The sequence below is a fragment of the Macrosteles quadrilineatus genome, unplaced genomic scaffold (genome assembly GCF_028750875.1).
Source record: "Macrosteles quadrilineatus isolate MER2022 unplaced genomic scaffold, UCM_ALF_1.0 Scaffold_2__2_contigs__length_208266976, whole genome shotgun sequence".
NCBI lineage: Eukaryota > Metazoa > Arthropoda > Insecta > Hemiptera > Cicadellidae > Macrosteles > Macrosteles quadrilineatus.
In genome coordinates, this window is record NW_026542595.1 from 185,925,107 (window position 1) to 185,945,070 (window position 19,964).

Below are 19,964 nucleotides of genomic sequence, written 5' to 3' on the forward strand. Positions count from 1 at the left end.
TTACAGTGCCAAATTATTGCATAGGATTGTCAACAAACACTACGTTCTTTTTGTGGCATTAGGTAGCGTAATTTATTTATTTGATTATGAAAAACATGGAATTAAAACTTTTAAAACACTCCAAAGCCCTATAACCATTCATCACGGTCTAGATGTTTACTGAATGCTTTGTAAACTAAACATATTAGTACGTTGCTTTATCCCACGAGACTGATAAGCAAAGTAAAATATGTATCATTTATCTCTGAGTAATTCTCATTGGAATTTAACATACTTGAAATTCACGGTTTTATTTCCTCAATATGAAGTTGGTTGACTCTTTACTTCCTAGAATATAATGTAAGTGTAATATTATATTTTTGTACTCTTATATTTTACTATTTTGTTTCAGTTTATCTTACAAACAGTTTGCAAACATATCTGATATTTACACAGTAACACAGTAATTGTAAGTTTATTTTGTTTAATTACACCATCTTTTATACCAGTATTTTCCTCTATTTTAGACTAGGACATATGTAGGCTAGGACACCACTTGATCAACTACTTGACTATATAATTCATCAACAGTGTTTTAGTAAATTACGTAAAATTCTATGATTTCATATTTTTCTAGATAATATATAATAATTAATGTACTCATACATTTCATTTGAAGCAATTCTTAATTTGTTACAGTAGTTTACGCAGAGATCGCTTTAACACTATTTTCGCGAGCTGCGTACACTACTTTACCTACGACCGTTTTTTAATTACTGACATTCACTACTCATAACTACTACTGGGAGAGGTTTTGTTTTTGTGTATGAACTCTCATTGCCACTGACAGTGATGCAACGACTCATTGTACCATCCACTAAGTGCACCGCTCTTTAAAAATTAAACTGGTCTGAACGGCTGATTAGTTGAGGTTCAAAACTTCCGATTTTCCTCTTTTTCTCTCAACCCTTGAACCTCATTGGTCGGTTACTCGTGTTGTGGAACTAAACAACGCTGTTAAGTAAGTAAACAATGCTGTTAAGTGTACCTTATCATTTCTAAGAACTGAACTGAAACGGCTACTTTAAACGGCTATAGGTGTCAAAAATCATTGATCGTATAGCAGGGTGTTTTTGGTTCTTTTTAACATTACACAGACATAAATATCAATTCAACTTCCAGATGCTGTTCCTCTCACGAAGAATCAGAAAATCCAGAACCTAACAAGTCGTTAACTACAAGAACGATACATTTTTGAATCGAGTATAGCATGGGATGGCTACAGCGATTGGAAGAAGACCCCCACGGACATGATCACACTTTCAGCCAATACAAGAAAAAGAGAATATACATGCCTGACTATGTGTCTAGGGAGGAATGGGGGGCTGGACCCCCCTGGGATAAGGGGGACGAACTCCCCCTTCCTGCCAAGAACGTCAACGTATACTACACTGAAACTTTGCCTTGCAACAGCCTTACAGAATGTATCCAGTCGATGCAGACTTTGCAGAAAAACCACATAGAAATGGGCCTCCTAGACATCTCTTGGAAGTAGGTTTCGTACCATTTAAAGCTGCAAAAAATAAGCATGAATATATGAAAAAATTTGTATTTTTTTTTTTAGGAATATTACTTACAGTTTAAACATTGACTAAGAATAGATATGGTGAATGGGTAAAAGGTTATTTTTCATTATAGAAAAATTTTAAAATTAATTACATACAAAATTATTCCAAAAATTAAAATGTGGTAGTAAAAGTAGGAAGAAGCTGTACATTTCAATGTTGTTACAATAGTTCACTTAAAGTCTTTCTATAACATTCTTTACAGCTTTATAGAGTAGCTCAGTGTGTATTTTTACGAGTAACTGTAACTGTTGTTGAGTTTATCAACTTTGAATAATTATATTGACCACAACCATCAAGTATACAAAATATCGTTTTATATAAAATTATTTACAGCTTTATAGAGTAGCTTAGTGTGTATTTTTACGAGTAACTGTAACTGTTGTTGAGTTTATCAACTTTGAATAATTATATTGACCACAACCATCAAGTATACAAAATATCGTTTTATATAAAATTCTTTACAGCTTTATAGAGTAGCTTAGTGTGTATTTTTACGAGTAACTGTAACTGTTGTTGAGTTTATCAACTTTGAATAATTATATTGACCACAACCATCAAGTATACAAAATATCGTTTTATATAAAATTATTTACAGCTTTATAGAGTAGCTTAGTGTGTATTTTTACGAGTAACTGTAACTGGTGTTGAGTTTATCAACTTTGAATAATTATATTGACCACAACCATCAAGTATACAAAATATCGTTTTATATAAAATTATTTACAGCTTTATAGAGTAGCTTAGTGTGTATTTTTTACGAGTAACTGTAACTGTTGTTGAGTTTATCAATTTTGAATAATTATACTGACCACAACCATCAAGTAGGTATAAAAAATATCGTTTTAACGAATATTTGTGGAATTTCGTTTTCTAAAGCTAATATTCGCGAAAGAATGACATATTTGATTGCAGATCCGCAAATCGCTGTTAGTTTTGGTGTTGTAGTTTCGTGATTGGAGGGGACGGTCGCAAGTATGAAGGCAGAGGGTGGTTATTAAGACCTGAAGCCCCTTGGCAAGTCAAGCCGAAGAAAAGGAAATGCATTTCCATTGGAGTTGTTGGAAGCCTGGAAACATACGGTCAGTTGAAACAACAAGTAGATGGTATTGCAATGATTATGACCATCTCTACTTTTGATATCGAAGTAGACACCCTTTAATGACGATTTAATAAATTACATAGTATAGTTAATTACTTGATTGATTTTTTACGAAATTGACTACGACTTAAAGGTAGTTGCAATTTAAATGGTTTGTCATAGACATGACTATTCGATAAACAATATTTTATTAACGGTTGAATAAGCGTGTAGTCACCACATGATTAGTGGTTTAAGGTTATTCTTAGTTATTGCCTTTATTTCTTGCAATACTATTAGTAATTCAAAGGTAATTATAAATATTATCTAGATTTGTGAAACACAGTACTAATTCGTAACTAAATTTATATTTAAATTTATATTTAAATTTATATTTAGGCCTGGTATCCATTATGCCACTCATTCTACACTCATCTCCATTCATACTTGGCTTAAAATAACTACTTGGTATGGTCGCCATTTAATAAGAATGTACAGTAGGCCTATTAAGGTATTTTACTTCTGATTTGTTAAAACAATTTATAGAAAATATACAAAATTACCAATTTAATCGTTGTATGCAACAATAATGTTACAAAATATGGTCCAGGAATCTACGTCAAACTTCACAAAATTCAATACAAGTTTTAATTACACGAAGCATCTATTTGTGGATTAATGCACCTTTTTATTAAAACATATATTATATTACATAACTATTTATTAAATACAGGAGCTGATAAATAGTGTTATTATTATATATATTACTTTTTTTAGCCAACGGCATCACATCCTATATCCAGGATGCCCTCGCTGACCTAATACACTTTGGGATATGCAACAAGTACATCTACTGTTGCTACGACTCCAAGATAGAGCTCTTCTACAAGACAAAAAGTCCACAGATATACAGGTGACGACGTGGGCGTCCTGCGTGTATAATTTGTGTATAGTTCGTTAAGAGTGTATAATTTTAAGAGTTGCATCAACTCTTTCTTACTATTGCCACAACGGATTGGTGATAATATTTATGTATATAATATTTTTAACATAAAATCTGTATTTTAAAATAAAATATTTTCAATGAGATGAATTTTTAGTTATTGCATTTGTTTGATTAAGTAAGCAGCGTAATGATAGCAGCAAGTCTGAGTATTTTAATCAAATTATTATACGTTTATATAAGTCATTATAAGGGTATACTGTGAGCTATTTAACGAATCATAATACAAAAAAGTAACAATGTAGAATAGAAATATACGTAGCTATCAGTTTATTTATAAAAATAGGCTATTGTATGTCTAGTTTGCTTGTGAAATAAATTATTTGATGTATTTATGGCCTTCTCTATTACAAGGCCACGGCGTTGTGTGTCACCGTCGCACCTGCTGGGCTATTGCCATGGTAATAACAGTAATGACAAACATGTAAACATAAACATGTAACATATACATCAACGTGTACATTGGGCATACGCTCCATTATTAATTATTGCAATCTGTTTCGGTGTGTTGGGACTAACGTGTAGCCTCTTTTGTCTCACTACGGCCTTGGATTAAAGGACTTTTACTCCCGATGTAAAATAAGTAGAGTATTATACACCGATGGGTTATTTCAACCAATTAAAAAGGCCATGATGCATGATGAATGTAAAGTTCAGGGTAGTCAGAGTGACGAACTTTGAGCTGATATTTAGTCGTAGTTCATTTTCTGAAAAAAAAATAAAAATATCAAGGACGAACAATCTAGTTGTAACTCGCTTTTACATTGTGATACGTTAACAAATGGAATGTTAGTTTATATTTTATTTCAATGTAATATAGTGAATAACGAAATATTAACAAGGTGTTGGAAGCATCATATGCATAGTCTATGGCTCCACATTTCACACCACAAATACAAACGACCTGTTTGTATACAAATACATTGCTGGTCTTAGACGCGTTGCGTTCGTTAGGAAGACTTGAACTACTATCTGCCTTCAGGCGTTCCCCGTACATTATACGTATGCTAAATTTGTTTCACTAAACAATTCTGAAAACCTAAGAAAAGACGAACATTCAGGCGGCCACTATCAATCTTATAATGCAAGTTTGTCATTACACTTTCTTTGGGTTTGCTTCTTTTGCTAGCATATTTGTTCGTTAGCATATGGAGTAGTTTACTTAAAATAAGCGATTTATAGTGAATAATCTATTCATGACTAGTTTTAGGCGAAGAGTGAAAATATAATTTACTGTTCTGTGATTAAAGTGGTAAATGACTTTTATAGTTATTACTCTAAATTGAGAACATATTAATTATGTTCCGCTTAAGTAGCCTTAAATGCTTGTTAAAAAAAACGTATCTAAAGCTAAAAAAAAATAATTCCAACTCTATTTTTTACATTCACATATGATCATTTACACGTTCATTTGCCTGATTTTCCTTCAAGCTTAAAACTTGATAACCAATGCAATATTATCCCTTTCTATATGTACGGACAATTGGAAGTATGACTTAAATAGTAGCTTTTTAAAATTGTTCTATTCGAACATCCAAACAAATACGGGTTATATCCGCGCCTGTCGTAATTACTTGTGTATTAAGACATGCGCGCTCGGAACCGCGCGGCCTCACCGCGCATGTGCAGCACCACGTAGTGTAAATCAGCTTAGACAAATTGCTACGCTACCGCGCCAAACTGCGGGCTCAGCTAATTTATGGAAGAACCTCGCTAATTGTACTATAGCATGAACAGACGCAGCCGATTTATCAAATTCCATCGTTTTTACTGAAACTGGTCTTGAACTGGTTCATGAGCTGGACATAGATTTTTATTCATAATTGGACTACGATCAAGACACCCGTTGGCGCGGGTGAATGGAAATTAAATTAATATTGAAGAAGAGTATCACACAAAACGTTTGTTGTTGTATTAAAACATGTTTTGATATAATTAGGTTTTCTTACAATTTGATATAATAGGTACACTCAATATGAGGAGTGGAAGATGTAAATTATCGATTTCTTACAAACACAAAAAACATCTTGATTTAACTTATATAGTTTTTATAAACCTTTTCCACAAAATTTTTTGTTACTTGGCACATTAAACTAAAGATTAGTGACAAATTTTCACAAAAAACTTTGGGTCACGTGTCTTCAAAAATCCCGGACGTTTGTATCGCTCTACAAAGTAGTTATTTTATCATACTTCTTTGTCAAAATATTTACCTAAGGTTTTAGAGCTTGTTGAATACATCGGGTTCTGCTCTTCAAGGAAATACTTGGCAGGATACATCATTATCAACGTCCTTGCCGACTTTCTAATTTAGTAGGCGGTGCTTCCTGCAGTAGGTCACCAATGATTGGTCTCCTAGCCCCTCCTGTACTTCTAAATTGTTAACCACTTATTGTTTACATCAGGCCTTTAACTTTTTGTGTGTTTGCATAAGAATATAATTAGAACGTGAAACAATAAATATATGTAAACGAAGTTCGTGTATACATTAAATTTTCTAAATGCTGTGAAGAGCATTTACAGTTCATATTCTTGAAAAAGTTCCATAAATATCTGGAGAGCTTATGCAATATGATACAAGCAATGGTCTCACACAGTCCAAAATTTGTGCAAGGTTTAGTTTGTTCCTATGTCTTAAATCGTTAGTCAACAATAATAAAATAACATTGTATATATTTTGGCCTCAGTGGATGGACACGAAAAGTAAATTGTTTCCAGGTCTACGCCTTATTTACACCTGGTAATAGCTTATTTGCCTGTATGGCGAATTTGTTAAGAATTACACTTTGACTTCTCCTTGGTATACATGTATTTGTAAAGTTAACAATTGGTTAGTCAAAGTTAATCACTTGGATATCCAACCAATAGCTCAACGCAAGAGTCTGGCCACTGTTCGCTGGTCACTGGGTGGTCTACCAGTTGCTCATCAAACAGGCTGTAATGGCCAGACGCGCGCCCGATTAACATTAGAATCCAAATTTGCCTTTTTCAGAGGTTCAATCAATCAGGGGCAAGCGCCGGCGCCCGTGGACAGGACCTCTCTATCTTGGCGAGGAGTTTGGCCATCTACAAATTCGTATCTACGGAATTCAATAATGAAAATTTAGTCTAGTTTAACAAATAACGTTTCAGCAAACATTTAAGTGAAATACAATTTTACCACACCTTTCTCTGTGCATACAATTAACATGGACATTTATGAAGAAACGTTTCAAGAAATTTGTCAGGTTTAATTGATTGTTATGACAGTTTAGAGGACTCAGGCCTGAACAAATTTAGTAGTTTTTCCATAGTTGTTTTTTACAATTGAAAAAATCTATGTTAATTCTTTAGTTTTGTAACTACAGTTGTACTTGTCTTCGTTGTAACCTCTGTTTGGTATTGTGTTTATCTTAAGTTGACCTTGTAAGTTCATGTAGAGTTGCTAAGAAAGACATATAGGCCTACTTCTACTTGTTGGTCACGTAGTATTTAGCGGTTGACGTAGTTGCACTTGTAAGAGTTGCTCATGTCGTATTATATTTGATATTGTTGAAGTATTTCATCAACGATTTGTTCTGTCAGAGTCGCTCATTTTGTAGGTGTCCATAGAAGAGTTTATCATATTGTCGATATGATTTAACAAACGATGATAACATTTTTCATGTAGTATTTTGGCCTATAAACGTATCTCATGTCGTATTTATGCTTGTAAACGTTTTTTATGCCGTCGACGGGCTTGTAAGGGCTGAACATGTAGTATTTTTTGCTAGTAAGATATAGTGATGTTTTATTTGTGCCTGTAAGAGTTCTGTTTGAAGAGAAAAACTCTAATTTGGAAGTGTTGGTGTAGTAGCTTCTCACGTCTTATCGATGTATTTTGAGTTACTTGTGTCCTATTTATGCATATGAGTAAGTTATGTCGGAGTGCATAAGTAACGCACCGCACGAGGGACTGTAGCGGCGGCGGTCGGTGTGGAGCTCTCCCACGCAGGCGGAATTTATCACCCATTTAATTCAGGGACAAGCAGATACTGGCCCGGAATTAAGTCGTATCTTACTATGGACAGTGTTTTGGAAAGCTAAAACTCAATTTGTGAGTACAATAGTGTCCGTACAAAGTGGTCGTCCGCGCGGCTCGCTCGTTTATTGGTATAGGCAATCTGTGGCTCGGCCGACGGATGTCATTTATTGGTAGGTATTATTTCTTATCACCTTTATATATCTCTTTCTTTCTATGTCACATATCTCGTCTCTCCTTCTGACAAACCAAAAAATCCATTAGTTTATCTGTTTTATTTGTTTTTATTGGGTTGTGGTTTATTTCGCTCGTGGCATGATTTGGGGACGATTTGATATTTATTCTTTTCATAAGTATTTTATAGGAAAGGAATGTAATATTGTTTACTTTACGTGGATTGTACGATTTCGTATTATTCTTAACTTTAGATGACTAATTGTTTTTGCCTTTCTTTATACATTCAATTTTAATGAATGTGTTAAGTATAATATAGAGTTTTTGTGAAACATTTGCTTTTAAGTATCATTTAAACTCCTCGAAAGTTTTTGAATGAGAAAATTTTGACATTTTAAATGAGTACGTCGCTAACTCTTAAGACTAATTCAACAACTTGTGCCTAGAGAAAAATATTGAAATAAAAATAATATCCAATTGGATTTTTTTTTGTTTGGGACTGTAAGTAATCACGAGAGACCTTTACGTAGGTTCGGATTTATAAATACGAAAAGTACAACATTTAAAAACTCTCTTATTTTAAGATCCATATTTGTAACTGTGAGCTGTTGGGCATAATGTAAGACTAAATTACTTACGGAATCCCATCACAGCTTATCAAAATATGTCAATTTGCGACATGATTCTGAGTTAAAACACCATCGTCAGCTTGTATTTGTAGAGTTGATCAGTTTTATCGTCGTCAAAAAGTAAACTCAGTTTGGCGATAAAATACAAAAAACATTTAAATATTTACAAACAGGTCTGTTGTAACAAAAATGTTGTCACTGACCGCAAAGGTAGCAGAGGACAGGCAATTGCTACAGAGAAAAAATGAATATGTGCTAAAAAAAAAAATATGTGCTAAATTAAATCAATAGATGCTCTAGTGAAATTTTTGTGTTTTCTTTAGGTAGCATTCATTTATATGTGTCCATGCAGAAATGAATATTTACGCGTTGACGAATTTAAATCGTGGAACTCGTTAATCCTCCGTATATCCCATATCAATATTGGGGAGTGCGCTGGTCCAGGGGTAGATAGCAAGATTTCGTCCCCCGCGGTCTCGGGTTCAAATCCCGCCAACCATCAATATATTGTATAAATTGTATAAGTGATAACGCTTCAATCTCTATGCAGTAATTTTCTGAGTAACATTCTGAAGTGATTTAAATAACAATCCTGGGCTAGAGCCTGGTGAAAAATATAAATCAGATCAATGAATCACAAAAATGAAACCCAAACCTTTTGCGTGAACTTTACCAAATAAACATTACCTAGCTGAATCTGTGAAATCATCAGCCATTAAGCCGTACGTCTTTCTACGCAGGATGGGGAGGACATCTTTGCAAATTGTACCTCCATGCGGCTGTCTCTTAGTCGTAATTCATTTTGGTTATCTTTCGAAACATCTATCTTTACTTTTGCAGTCCTAATTTTGACTGAGTATAGCTGTTAGTATTACCAGGAAAGAAGCGGATAAGAGAATATATTTTTGAATATTGGCGAACCTTCTCTTAAGCATTTAGAAATATTAGTTATTTGCAGTAAAAGGTGTATTCGTAAAAGGCATACGTGGAAAAATATGGGTGTGCATTTTAAACTTTGCTTAACATTTGTGATACCAACCTTGCTTTTCTTCTAACGTAAAGAATCCTCCCAACTCCCGAGATAAATTAGGGGATTGAACATTCAATACGTAAAAATTAAATGTTATGTAAGGTACCTATAAGAATCAACAAATCAGGATACTCTCTAGAAATATTAAAATGTTATATAGTTTGATTTAAAGGACATAAATAAGCCTGCATTGTTACTAGGAATTAGGTATAGAAAATGTAGTATGATAGGTTTGTTATTCCGGAATACTCGTTGTTAAATGTCACCCTGATTTTGTAAATGTTGGGTTTTAGTTGAAACGAAACAGTTTTTCATTATATTTATAATTTGTAGTTAACTTTTATTAGGTAACACATTTCAGTTTCCTACCAATACAACAATCCCAAACTGCATTTTACTTATTAAATGGTCAATCCCCATAATGGTACCTTCATCGTTACTTTTACGCATAAATGTGTAACAACCTTTGTAAAAACCCATCAAGACCTTAATTTATATTAAATATTTATAAATTTATTTATTAAGACCTAAGTTACTTTACCAAATTCTAATCAATCCTTGTTAATTCAATTGCGATGTTTGTAGAATTCGAAGCATTTTACAACCAGGCTTGTAGGAGATAATCATATGCAACATGCTCTGATACAATTGATGTCAGTGTAACAAAATAACAGTTATTGCCGAGGACCGTCCCTGGTAACTGTTATTGAGCAGTAATTGTTATTGTATGCTTGTCGGCGTGACTGTACAATCGAGTGGGTAGTTAAAAATCTATCGATACTATCTGTTTGTCTGCAACAAAGTGGTTTTATTTCAACTGCATTTATCTAGCGATACTTTTACTTAAATGCGATCTGGAAAAATGTGATCAATGGCTACAGAGCTCATTATTAGTTTTGTATTGATTTTTACAGCTTTACAACCAATACAGTTATTACTAGTTGACCTGTTGAAATGATGAAATGATATTTATTTGTCTATAGACATTATATAAATGCATGAGACACAGTCAAATTATATAAATACATGCTGGTAGAGGCACAAGTCAAGTTCAAGCAACTAATAGTAATAATAAAGAATTATTACAAATCATGCAAATAAATAATCATACAAAAGCAGATAAGCTATAGACAGGCTGAAAATACATGCAAGGCTGGTATTAAATAATCATTTGAGGTTATGTCATTGGTTGTAGAGCAAAAAACTCATCAATCTTATACAGGGGGTTTCTGACAAGCCATTCATAAATTGCATTCTTACTATTGTAAGGGAGTTGAATTATTCTTGGCGATAGTTTGTTCCACAACTTTCTACCCATAATAATATGGTTTCTTTTAATCTTTTCCAGTCTTGTAAAAGGAATGTCAAGGTTTTCTCTTTTCCTAGTGTCAAAGCAATGAAAATCACCCCTTAGAGCAAAGGTTTCATGCAACTTAAAACTAGATAACATACATGTTGCTCGTCTACACATAAAAAGGGGGCGGCGTATATACATAAAAAACTTAAGTTTGACACGTCGTTTGTAAAAATCCGTCAATTATTAACGGAGGAGTAGTGTTTCGTAGAAATTGCCTTCACGTATTATATATGTGGATTACTATACATAATACTAGAATATTATCTTATAATACAATGAAGAAGTCATGAACAGTGTTTTGTTTTTATGTATTAAATAAATAAATAAATACATTCATTGTTCCAGCTCTTTCGGTACATAGCTACCGAACTTCACAACAAATTTCATCAAATAAATAACAATGAAAAATAACAACAAATTAACCACAAAAGCAAATGAAGAAACGTAATAATTTAAATAACAAATAGCCATAAGTCAGAGGATAATTCTTTTATATTTGCCTAAAAAAAGCAAGACATATTTTTGAGGTGAGAGGGTAGGTCGTTGTACAGCTTGGGACCATCTTAAGCTTCTCCTTCCAAACTCAAGCCTCCCACTTGGAAAGTGAAGCAGGAGACTTCCATGGTGGGTTTGTGCTATCTCCTTCCAAAAAGAGAGCCAAAAATACTATGGCTCTTGTAAGTCAAGAGCCATGTGCTGAAGCTCAAGGATAAAGTAATTATGGATTCAGTCTCTCGTAGAATTGCTGTAAGTAATACTGTATCGGTAATAATACAAGTTTTGCCAAGAGCTACATACAGACTTATATAAGAATTCTTAGGGGTTGTTCTTCTAACAAAAATGCCCTTAAATGTTATAGTCTTTATTTCCATCCCATTTCTCAGACTAGGATCGCCAAACCCCACCAAAACCTCCAGAAACACCACATGTACATGACTTTACCACTGTTAACTAACGTTACATACTTAAATTCTGACAAAGTTGAGATTATATTGTTTACAAATCATCGTGGACATTTCCCATCTCTTATCACTTAACAAAGTGTCAAAACTGTTAACAAAGACACTGTTGAACAAGTTATCAATTCAAAATGTCCGCAATAACCCAAACATCATCACATTGTCTCAAACTCTAAACAGATATTGCCCTTAATTATTTCTTCTAGTCCTTTAAATACAATTAGACGTTCCATCGTAGTGTTGCCGGTTTCAAAATCAAAATGGATGTAGTTTAAGTGAGACACCGATGGATTTCTCTTTTGTAAAATATGGATTTCTGACGAGTATTCGTACTTTTTTACCAAGTCATCCATGACAGTACGACTTATTACCTATAGCATTTCAATCCATCAACCATCTTAGAAACAAAATATTGGGTTGAAACATTTTAGACACTAGCACAATCCGTTAACTGGCTCACAGAACTATGTCCTTTTTGATTAAATTTGGGACAGCTGGTCCGTTTAGGTGGGATGTCACTTTACTATCCAATACTCAACGCTTGTAATCACTGTCCCTGTATCCAGTAAAGCCTCGTTACAAGCCCTGTAATAGATCATACTCACCGTGATAAGCATCAGACATCGGTCGTCAGTCGCAGTTTTTGCGCTCGCTCTCCGGCGTCAGCTCGTCTGCCGTACAAGGACCTTCGCAGGAATGCGCAGCCGTGGTCTGCACGCGTGCGCAGACTGGTAACGTCTCAGCCACCTGCGTTTTATTATTCCCTGAAGAGTCCGATAAATCGCGACTCTCGCAGTTAGAGTTGTGATCGCGTAGCTCCCGAAGCTGAGGCGCCGCTAATGTTGACAGGTAAGATGATGAGTGTCCCAATTAGATGATTTCATGCTCAGTCGGTAATGGTGGTTTATGGGACGTGGTTGGTTTCTTTAATTAAAGAATCGGTACGTTTAATAAACAAGTAGTCGTGTAGCGTGTGCTCTTCGTTAGTTTCACATTTTTACTAGACCTCTTTATTCTATTAGTGGTTCGCTATTATCCAACCTTTCATATAACTACTTACGTTACTGTTATCGTAAACCTAAAAGTACTTGAATGACCTCACTTTAACAGTAAATCACATTTTTTATACATTAACCTACTATGAATTTGTATAGCATACCTTGTACAAATTAATGTTTAAGACTTATAATAAAGTTGAATCATCGAAAATGTTAATGGGTCCAAATGTGAGTATGAAATGTTTAAAACTAATGATGAGTAGAGATGAATAGGGCCAGCCTCTATAATAAAGAGGAGAACACGCGTTATTCTGTGGTTGGACTGCATGCTGGAGATTCTGCGAGAAAGACATGATTTCTTTATAGTAATGCTCCAAGAGGCTGTCGCATTTAGCCTCTTGCGAATAAATGCTAGGGCACTTGCATTCATCTTTTTTTATTGATAAACAGATATGTCATTAAAATGTTGTTTTTATTTCAGAAGTCACTTGGTCAAACTAATTTTACCATGCCTCTTCATAAATTTATAACAGTTCACCAATCATTAACGCTTGTTTAAACCATCTTTTCAGTTAACACCCTATGTTGAAGGCCACCATTACGCACAACAATAGACTAGCACGCATTACTGGCTTAAACCAATCTCTATAATTTGAGAGCCAACCAGCCCCAAGTAGCTGTAATTCTCGAACATACAAGCGAATGTCTCTCAGTTTTTCTCTTTACCGCCTCTGCCATCGTAAAGTTGGCGGGCGCTAGAAACAACAGATCGTAAACAGGACAACAAGTCTTGACGAGTAAACAGGGCGAGTTCACAATAACGCACATCAGTTAAACATACTAACAGGCTCATTAACGGTAATGGCTGGGTGGTCTAATGGGTAATCATTGCTTTTCAATTGGTTGTAATGGTTCAGAGCGGGTCTAATTTGCATGAGAATCCCAAATTCTCCTTATACAGAGGAGAAGAAGGCTTTCGACATCAATCAGTTTCAAACTGGCTCCTGGGACGCCGAGGCATCCGTTGCCCTGGTTACCGAACGCCGTCTTTCCCAAATTTATGAGTAGTCCTCAGAGTTTGTTATGGATTTCTTGCAATTTCTCTCATGGTTTATGCCTGCCTGGAAAATTTCTAGATTACCAATCTAAGGACATCCTTTTTTTGTAATTTTACTGCATATATTTAATGGGGCTCAATTTTTTTTTGTTGGGATTATGCAGCAACTAATGTTTATTGTATCAGTCCAGAATTACAGCATCAGAATATTGACTCACAATTTAATGATTCGCTGTCGTAAAATGAACTGACAGATTAGTCAAAACAACAACACAAACAATAATAAGGCTAAGTTTGGGTTTTAAAATTGAAACTAAAACATAACCTGCAATAACATAACCTGCTAAAACATAACCCTCTATACTAAAATATTCTTTTCTTTTGTACGAGCAGGACTGGTGTAGAATGGTTTTCAAGACATGTCTAAATTTAAAACATTTTATGTGGGTTTGATGCCGACAGGCAAGAAATTATACATATTCTCTCTTTTGGTACCGTATCCAACTCTGTTTTGAGTGGCAGTATACATATGCTTTAGAGATTATATTTAAATAATTGTGAACATCGGAGATCTTTTGAAGGAGTAACACGTTTTCTTCGACATACAATAGACTTGCCAAATCATACAAAAATGAAAAAGTGAGAATGTGAGACACAAAAATGGTCTGTTTACACCACAGACAAATGCAAATCAAGACTATCTTTATTTCATATTTTGCATTTCAATAAGACGACGGACTGTATAGCTTGGCTTGGATCGTGTTCAAATGTTGTTTCTCTACAAGAGTCTTCTATGATTAGAACGAGTACGAGGTTTGATTATGTTCGATTAGGTTCGATTTAATTTTGTTATTTTAAAAGAATATTGCACTAACTTCTGATGAAACGTGTTACAAATTCTAAATCAGGATGAACTGTACCTCGTCTACGTATATCCAACTAATACACCAGTTCGAGCATAAAGAGAAATCTTTTAAATTCAATAGCTCATACTCTACTATTCTCCAACCATTTGTGAAGTCATCATGCAGAAACAGAGTCCCATACAAGACAAGTTCAATTATTCCTTTTAAAAGAAGGAATGACGTTTAAGAGATATTCCACGACTCTGTATGTTTAACACGGGCGATTCCGAGTATTTCACAGTAGCTGTTTCACGAGATTGAAATTTCAGCCTCATTCCCGCTCGGAGTCGAGGTCAAATTGCTTCGTGATGTTAGAATCAAGCTGCCGCGGACTAAACTCTTAATCCGCCCCAAACTGATCAAAGTCGGTGTTCTGTCCTGAATTGTTTGACTTTGCTTCTCGTGTTGATTTTTACATCAGGCAACGTTCAGCGTTTTTTAAGAGGATAAGTCTATACAGAATAGTTATTATGAAAATCCAGTGTAAACACATAATTAATAATTTAATAAATAGTGTATATTACAAACACCATATTAAAACTTGGAAGTAAATAAAATAAAATAAATGTTCTATATTTTACTATACACATATGTATATCAGAAATGTTTGTTTGAACCTTTCCATAGTGCCTACTTTAGTAGGATCACAATTTTTTCAGTACTTTTATAATATATTGTAAAAGTTTCCAAAAGTAAGTATAAGCTTTTGAGAGTGATAAAAGTAACTCAACGGTTTCCATATGTTATCCAGACATAAACAGTTTGAATTTGTGTGTATTTCAATTTTCTTTTACACTCTATTACACAAACATGTTGGGAGACTAGCTTTAAAAACTAAAAACTCCAGTATAATGGGATAGTAGTCTATTAAATGTATTAAGTCCCCATTAGATTTTACTTAGGAAAAACTCCAAAAGAGGTATCCCATTATTGTCTATGAATGTTTACGAAACGTTAATACTTCGATCATACATCCAGTATTATTAGTTCCAATCTTCAAACCGAGCGTTTGTACGTTTGAAATATAGCAGAGCATGACGAATAACATCGATAGTGTTATAGAATTATAAATTATAGGTAATAACTATATTGAAGGGTTTCTACTCAAAGTCTCTTGTTGAGTCGTTCGTACTCGTAATACTCTGTGACGCTGTTCCTGATCAGGTTGTGCTTTAGACCATAGCAGATCAGCTCATTGAGTTGGTCTCTCATGCAAGGATGGACATCAGCTGTAAAACACCACAAGAATACTTAGTAAAAAGCGTGGCTTTGAAACCTTAAACCTTAAACTTTTAAGAAACATTTCAAAAATACGATGAGTTGGTGACAATAAATCTGCATGTTTTTCTTTAATAGAAATGTTAAGGATAGAAATACCACAACAATAATTAGGTTGTGTCAATATTGTAGTAGAAACAAAGACTTTTTTTGCGATATTGTAACAACAAGCTGTTTACGATTTAACTCTTCAGATAACATGTACATTAACAAGAGTGTTTTTGTGTTTTTTGGTTATACTGATCTCGTGTTGGTTTTAACGTATTTCACATAGTTTTAAATTCGTTTGATAATAATTAATTACTCACTCCCAAATCTTCCAATGAAAGCTACGTCGAGTGATTTGTAGTCCCATGGTTTATGGATGGGGTTTTTGGCGGGCCTTCTGTCCCAGCCTCTTCCTTCATACACCCTGCCACAGCCTCCGATCAGGAAACTGAACAAATATTCTGCCTAAATTTACTTTATTACTGTACCGTGGTTTCAACCATAGGAGTTTTTGTAATATGGTTGTTAAAAACCGTCATTTGCAAAAGAGGCTTCTACTTTGAGCTTTTGAGGTTCAACTTACGAGTTCTACTCTAAAATATTCTAAGTTTTCGTAAAAAAAAAATAATATTTGCCTGATACAACGTACGGCTTAAACGGTTTAAATCAAGAATATTTTCACGTCAATATTTTAAAAATCCAAAATGTTTTGAAGAGCCAAAATTACACAATACATATTGATCTCATGTGTTGATATTTATAAATTCTTCTTCCCACAAATGCTGTACAAAAATACTACAAAATAGCTGGATTACGGCTTAACTATAGGTGATGGATGGATTAGTTCATGCTGAACAAAATGAGCTAACACTTTGACTAAATTATCAATGTAATTCCCACGTAATACCAAATTACTAAGGTAAATCTTTTTTATTTACATGTTCTACAAACTCTTCTTAAATCATCTTTTGGCATTAAAATAACAAAAAGTATTGAGGCTAACTAAACACACATTTACTCAAGTTGGGATGTGTCTAAGCTGCTAATTCATTACAGGTTACCCACTTCCACTGTATATCTCGTAGCCCAGATCGCAACTGGTGTTTCTGTAGTCTCCAGACGATCTTCATACACGCACTGTTGGACAGACAAGTGTAGGTGTTTGTAGGCATCACCAACACTGCCTTCACAGGGATGGGTTGAAATTGCCAGCTCCTGGGCACGACGGCGTTCCAGCGATCTCTACGAATCATCCTCAGTGGCTGGTCAGGTCCCACTACCTAACAACATGGCTCAGTAAGTGTCTGCAGTAATGTAAATGTGTTTTAGATATCAACACCACAGCCTTCACACGGATGCGCTGGAACCGCTACTCCTGGACATGACGGTGTTTCAGCAATATCTATGAACCATCCGCAGTGGCTGGTCAGGTCCCACTACCTAACAACATGGCTCAGTTAATGCCTGCAGTAATGTAAATGTATTTTAGATATCGCCACCACAGCCTTCACACGGATGGGCTGGAACAGCTACTCCTGGACATGACGGTGTTTCAGCAATATCTATGAACCATCCTCAGTGGCTGGTCAGGTCCCACTACCTAACAACATGGCTCAGTTAATGCCTGCAGTAATGTAAATGTATTTTAGATATCACCACCACAGCCTTCACACGAATGCGCTGGAACCGCTACTCCTGGGCATGACGGTGTTTCAGCAATATCTATGACCATCCGCAGTGGCTGATCAGGTCCCACTACCTAACAACATGGCTCAGTTAATGCCTGCAGTAATGTAAATGTGTTTTAGATATCACCACCACAGCCTTCACATAAATGCGCTGGAATATAACATAACATAACATAACTCCTGGACATGACGGTGTTTCAGCAATATCTATGAACCATCCGCAGTGGCTGGTCAGGTCCCACTACCTAACAACATGGCTCAGTTAATGTCTGCAGTAATGTAAATGTGTTTTAGATATCGCCACCACAGCCTTCACACGGATGGGCTGGAACAGCTACTCCTGGACATGACGGTGTTTCAGCAATATCTATGAACCATCCGCAGTGGCTGGTCAGGTCCCACTACCTAACAACATGGCTCAGTTAATGTCTGCAGTAATGTAAATGTGTTTTAGATATCACCACCACAGCCTTCACACGGATGGGCTGGAACCGCTACTCCTGGACATGACGGTGTTTCAGCAATATCTATGAACCATCCGCAGTGGCTGGTCAGGTCCCACTACCTAACAACATGGCTCAGTTAATGTCTGCAGTAATGTAAATGTGTTTTAGATATCACCACCACAGCCTTCACACGGATGCGCTGAAACAGCTACTCCTGGACATGACGGTGTTTCAGCAATATCTATGAACCATCCGCAGTGGCTGATCAGGTCCCACTACCTAACAACATGGCTCAGTTAATGTCTGCAGTAATGTAAATGTATTTTATATATCACCACCACAGCCTCCACATGAATGCGCTGGAACCGCTACTCCTGGGCATTACGGTGTTTCAGCAATATCTATGAACCATCCGCAGTGGCTGATCAGGTCCCACTACCTAACAACATGGCTCAGTTAATGTCTGCAGTAATGTAAATGTGTTTTAGATATCACCACCACAGCCTTCACACGGATGCGCTGAAACAGCTACTCCTGGACATGACGGTGTTGGCTCAGTTCATGTCCACAGTAAAGTGAAGCTGTTTGTTAGCATTACCACCACCAGCACTGACATTTCCTCTAACAGTTACATTATCATGTATATTTTAAAAACATGTTTGTTTACTTACCGGGATAATTGTCCCATTGTCTATCCATCACGTCATTAATTGGATCGAAATCGTATTTGATCCTCTCATCTTCAGAAGGCCTCTTTACAATAGGGACGGCGTGAAGTCTATTGATCTTCACCATAGTTTAATGTTCTCGTTCGGGCTCAGTATAGAAAATTTATAACAACTTAGGTATTACAACTTATAATAGAGAATTCGAAACTAAAAATAAAATAGTTTTGTATGATTAATGCTCGTGTGTAAAGAGATGATAGATAAGCAAGGCTCTAAATCAAACTAGTATTATCCAAACACACACATTTGTAGTAGAAGGGTTCACTACATATTGTTTTTTACCTATTATGATCATTCGATGAATGGAGAAAGTAAAATTTTATTTACGTGTTCAGTATTGAACAAATGGGAAAAGGACCAAGGTATGTTTACTGTCAATTAGTGTCTTTTTTAATCCAATTTCATTGTTTCAGCTAGCAACACAACTTTGTTGTGTATTTCAGGCTGAATATTAATTAAATGCTAGTGAAGAGTAGAGTGAGCGGATATCTTAGTAAAAAAATTTCACTTTTTGCTACATGGTTTTGGGTCATTATTTATTTTTTGAGGTTTCTGTGTGAGAGAAAATATTCATAAATAATTCACCACAAGACTCGCTGCAATGCACGTATTTATGAAAACTGCATCAATTTATTGCTCAAATAGTTTCGCAATCGGCGCGCCAAGCAGCCATGTAAATTAACGCAACGCGGATCGCAGACAGGTACAATGACAAACTCTGCACTTCGCTGCGCAACCAGTAGTAGTGCAGTCCTGATATATGCCGAAGCTGGACATTGACTGTAGATATGTTTGGACCGCGAGACACCAGCTGTTAGAGAACATGATGCAAATTGCACCCAAGGAACACCCAGGTACGTGGAAAGCTGTGGAGAAGCGATCCTAGCACCTACTTGACAAATAGTGACACAGATATTTCGTGTGCATTTTAAACGTTTGTAACATTGAAATACATTTTAAAGATTTTTAAAAAGTTTGATTCAGTGGGGAAAATAGTCAAACTCATGTAAAAATGAGGGTACAGGATGTAATTGCGTCT

The 19,964-nt window shown here is 35.3% G+C and overlaps 2 protein-coding genes across 2 annotated transcripts; one reads left to right on the top strand and one right to left on the bottom strand.

Annotated features, from left to right (window-relative positions):
- The first annotated feature begins 269 nt into the window (after positions 1–269).
- Positions 270–3,686, top strand: LOC128984245 (peptidoglycan-recognition protein SB2-like). The gene is made up of 4 exons (XM_054403547.1): positions 270–339; positions 1,162–1,530; positions 2,553–2,686; positions 3,463–3,686. Exons 2-4 carry the CDS (start codon positions 1,250–1,252, stop codon positions 3,600–3,602), a joined length of 555 nt encoding a protein of 184 aa, XP_054259522.1. The 5' UTR covers positions 270–339; positions 1,162–1,249; the 3' UTR covers positions 3,603–3,686.
- A 12,132-nt stretch (positions 3,687–15,818) lies between these two features.
- On the bottom strand, positions 15,819–18,992 carry LOC128987042 (peptidoglycan-recognition protein 2-like). The gene is made up of 4 exons (XM_054407705.1): positions 18,869–18,992; positions 17,129–17,339; positions 16,384–16,511; positions 15,819–16,026 (listed from the first exon to the last, which is right to left on the bottom strand). The coding sequence occupies exons 1-4, from the start codon at positions 18,990–18,992 to the stop codon at positions 15,902–15,904; spliced, it is 588 nt and encodes a 195-aa protein (XP_054263680.1). The 3' UTR covers positions 15,819–15,901.
- Between the last annotated feature and the right edge of the window lie 972 nt (positions 18,993–19,964).

Bases quoted from the DNA above. Each gene is read 5' to 3' on its own strand.
- LOC128984245 (XM_054403547.1), top strand. From the start codon at position 1,250: ATGGGATGGCTACAGCGATTGGAAGAAGACCCCCACGGACATGATCAC. The intron at 1,531-2,552 runs GTAGGTTTCGTA...TTGGTGTTGTAG, and splicing joins CTCCTAGACATCTCTTGGAA to TTTCGTGATTGGAGGGGACG. The intron at 2,687-3,462 runs GTCAGTTGAAAC...TACTTTTTTTAG, and splicing joins TGGAAGCCTGGAAACATACG to CCAACGGCATCACATCCTAT.
- LOC128987042 (XM_054407705.1), bottom strand. From the start codon at position 18,992: ATGGTGAAGATCAATAGACTTCACGCCGTCCCTATTGTAAAGAGGCCT. The intron at 16,512-17,128 runs GTGGGTAACCTG...ATATTTGTTCAG, and splicing joins CTACGAGATATACAGTGGAA to TTTCCTGATCGGAGGCTGTG. The intron at 16,027-16,383 runs GTGAGTAATTAA...GGTGTTTTACAG, and splicing joins TTTCATTGGAAGATTTGGGA to CTGATGTCCATCCTTGCATG.